At 36.9% G+C, this 4,102-nt stretch overlaps 1 protein-coding gene across 1 annotated transcript in view; it reads left to right on the plus strand.

Annotated features, from left to right (window-relative positions):
• The window catches only part of LOC103211795 (histone demethylase UTY-like), a 398,135-nt gene that overhangs the window by 327,180 nt on the left and 66,853 nt on the right, over positions 1–4,102 (plus strand). The window contains 1 exon segment of the mRNA XM_042783269.1: positions 783–988. Coding sequence (XP_042639203.1) covers positions 783–988 — 206 coding nt within the window.

Consider the following 4,102-nt stretch of genomic DNA (forward strand, 5'->3'; position numbering starts at 1 on the left):
AGCCTTCTGGCTAGCAGTCAAGTGCTTTAGCCACTATGCTACCAGAGCTCCTATGAGTGATTTAGGTTTGCTAATAGAAGAAGTTGTGGATATAAAAAGTAGGTGAAAAAATTCCTATTTATAAGCACCATGAATGAGCCTAGGTGGTTCAGTGGTTCAGTTAGAATCTGCCAGCTGCTTCATGGGAGGAAATACCTTCAATCTGCTTCTGTAAGGAGGAACACCACAGGGCAGTTCTGCTTTGTCATGTAAAGTCTCTGTGAATCAGAATCAACAGAACCTAATAAGAACATGTAGTAAGATGGTTGGATCCATAGTGTTGAAAGGGTGCAGTGGTAGAATCCTCTTTTTATTTGCAGGACCTGGGTTTTAGTCTCAGGTAATTCACTTCACACAAAATCACTAGCCGTCTAGTGAAGACTTGCCTATTGCTATGATGCTGAAGAAGTTTCAGTAGAGCTTCCAGACTAACGTGAATTAGGTGGACAGCCTGAGGTGTGCTTCCTGAAATCACCCAGTGAAGACCCTGTAGACACAACTGTCTTATCCACAACTAATCAATAGAGATGGTGCAGGTCCAGTTAGTATTTTGTTCTGTTGTACAGGGGGTCACAGTAAGTCAAGGTTGACTCCATGGCAGTCAACAATAACAATGTACATTTGTCACCATACGGTTTTGCGCATACTTAGGTGAAATTTTAGCTCTATAAAAGATTTTTCCTTTCTTAAAAAACTTTTGAAATACTAATTTAGCAAATAACAAAACTTACTTATTTTTAAAGACCTTGGACTTTTCTCTACCAAAACTTTGGTAGAAGCTAACAATGAACATGTGGTAGAAGTAAGGACGCAGCTGTTGCAACCAGCTGATGAAAACTGGGATCCCACTGGAACAAAGAAAATTTGGCATTGTGAAAGTGCTAAATCTCATACCACAATTGCTAAATATGCACAATACCAGGCTTCCTCATTCCAGGAATCATTGAGAGTAAGTATTTGTTTCTTTGAGAGTAAGTATTTATTTCCTTGAAGTAATTTTGGACTTTTAAAGTGCTCATAAGTACTTTCATAACCATCTGTTTAGTTTATGTAGTTATATATTTTATATGTGATGTTACATTACAAAATTATATATAAAAACATAATCTTCAGGTACTTAATAACAGAAACCAAAACCAAAAACTTACTACAGAGTATATAACATATAGAAATAAGTTTTCTAAGAAGATGTATTACATAATAATTCTTAGAATACTTGTATTTCTGTAATTTTTCTATTTAGGAAGGTGAATGATTCCTGACAGCCGTATATGAAGGTTCTTCCTTTTCTCCCTCTTCACCAAAACTTGTCTTTTCCCAACTTTTTTTTTATTATAGTGGGATGTGTGTCTGTGTGGGGGTATTACATTATAGTTTTGATTTTCATTTCTGTAATGACTGATGCTGTTGGAACATATTTTTAGGAATTTATTGGACACTTGTATATCTTTAGTGAAAAGGCTGATGGTCCATTGGTTAAAGTGCTTGGCTGCTAGTTAAAAGTTTGTCTGTTTAAAACCATCAGCCACTCCACTGGAAAAAGATGTGTAAGTCAGCTTTCATAAAGATTTACAACCTTGGAAACCCTGCAGTTCTACTCTTGTTTTTTGTAGGGTCACAATGAATACAAATTGACTTAACACCAATGGATTTAGTTTGGTTTGGTGTATTTTTGAAGCAGTGGCTATGGAAATCCTTGTTTAATTGGGTTGTTTATCTTAATATTATTGAGATGTAAGAATTCTTTATTTATTCAACCTAACCTAACAACTCACTGTCATCTAGTTGATTCCCACTCACAGAGACCCCCTTTGGGTTTCTGAGGTGGTAAATCTTTAAGCAAGTAGATTGCCCAGGCTTCTTTCCACAGAGTGGGTGGTAGGTTTGAACTACCAACCTTCTGGTTAGTAATCAAATGCCTTAGGCGCTACTCCACAGATCTCCTTATTTATTCAAGTCCCCTTTATATACAGGCTCCCTTATCAGAGTCTTTAATTTAGAAATATTTTCTCATTCTGTAGGTTTTCTTGTCATTTCTCAATAATGCTTTTTGTTGCACAAGTTTTAAATTTTGGTGGTATAATTTATGTGTTAGGGACCATGGTGGTTAAGATGATTATACTTAGTGGCTAACCAAAAGATTTCACTGTGCTGTGAGACAAAGAGCTGGCTGTCTTCTCCCAATAAAGATGACAACCTAGAACATGCAACTGGCCAGTTCTGCCTGTCACATGAGATTGCTTGAAATTGATTCACTGGCCTCTAATGTTACAACAGCCACCATTTATCTATGTTTTCTTTGATTGTTTGCACTTTTGGTGTCATAAATGTTTTCATTGTCAAATTCAAGGTCATGAAGATTTACTCAGTGTTTTTTTTACAACTTCTGGCTTTCCATTTAGATATTTAATCCCTTCTAATTTTTTTCAATGAAGTATTAAATGGAGATACGCTTATGTCAGCAGCATTTGTTAAAGGAACCGTTCTTTCCCCTTTGAGTTTCCCATTCTTGGCATCCCTGTCAGAACAATATATCCACTTAAGCATAATTCATTGTGTCAAATAATTTAAAATTATGTGGAAATCTTCTCCCATGTGTTCTTAATTATATTAGTTTAAGTAAACAGATGGTAACTAAACAAAAGCATAATCAGAATCTGAGCTTGTAACTTTCTTTTCCTATCATGTGTAGATGGATGTATATAAACAGTACTCCTTACAAAATCTGACTTATGGAGAACTCCTTTTGACCTTCTAATGCAGGGTTTTGAAGTGGTTATTTTATGCCTTACAAAGAAAAACAGGAACAGACCTGAGTTTTTACAATTTTAATGATTGGTCATAATAACTAGAATATGAAAAATTATGGGTTGAAGTTCTACAGTGGGAGATAGGAGATTGAATTACAGGTAGTACTATAAGGTCACACTTTCAAAGCAACACGGTTTGCTGCTTTATTTGAAAGGAGCTGTGCCGTATTTTAGCAGTATGCCACCATCTTGGATGGTGCAATACTGTTTCAAAACCTTGCTTTAATGTTGTGTAAATTTGCCCTCACTTTCAAATGATTGAACCAGCCCCTCCTCAGAAAAAAAAAATCCATTATCACAGTCATCTTCCCTTTCTACACCTGCAGCTTTTATTTTAAATCAGTGAAAAGTCTTATGTCTGGCCTTTTCTTGCACTAACCAAAGGAGGTGGGAGTGGGGAAAACCCACTGCCATGGAGTCAATTCTGATTCATAGCTATCTGTAGGACAGAGTTGATTCCAACTTTAACGACCCTTCAGAACTACTCATATATTTGCCAAGGCTATGGGTCGCTTTGAGTCGGGTTTGACTTGATGGCACATAACAACAACAACATGATCATTGTAGCAGCAGATATCCTTATCTTTCCCCCATGGAATGGCTAGTTAATTCAAATCACCAACCTTTTGGTTAGCAGCAGAATACCTTAACAACTGTACCACCAAAACTTCTTGTCTTGGACTAAAGTAAGGATAAATAAGAACTGTACAACTATATACACTCGTTCCAACTTACCTACAGATTGATTAAGACAGAGAAACAACTCTTTTGTTTAGAACCCAGATTGCCTCTGTATACATACAAACCTAAGTAAATATAAGGTATATGTGTATATGTGTGTGTGTGTGTGTTTGTGTATTACATGATGTTATATGTATATATGATTGTGGGTCAAAATAAAATGAAGATACATCCATATACACACACACATAGCAGAAAATAGAAGTTTCTGTGTTTTGTTGTTCTCGTTTTTCTTATTAGGTGTGCTTGGGTTGGGTCTAACTTATAATGACCCTGTGTACAACAGAACATAGCACTGCCCAGTCCTGCGCTGTGCTTAAGCCCATTGTTGCAGCCATTGTGTCAGTCCATTTTGTTGAGGGTCTTCCCCTTTTTCAGTGATCCTTTGCTTTACCAAGTACTATAGTGGCTAAAGCACTTGACTGCTCACCAGAAGGCTGGCGGTTCAAACCCACCAGCCACTCCTCGGAAGGAAGGTTGGGCAATCCTACTTCCGTAGTGATACTGCCTCG

The sequence above is a fragment of the Orycteropus afer genome, unplaced genomic scaffold, assembly GCF_000298275.1.
Source record: "Orycteropus afer afer isolate SDZICR_OR568_19922 unplaced genomic scaffold, OryAfe1.0 scaffold00794, whole genome shotgun sequence".
Classification (NCBI taxonomy): domain Eukaryota; kingdom Metazoa; phylum Chordata; class Mammalia; order Tubulidentata; family Orycteropodidae; genus Orycteropus; species Orycteropus afer.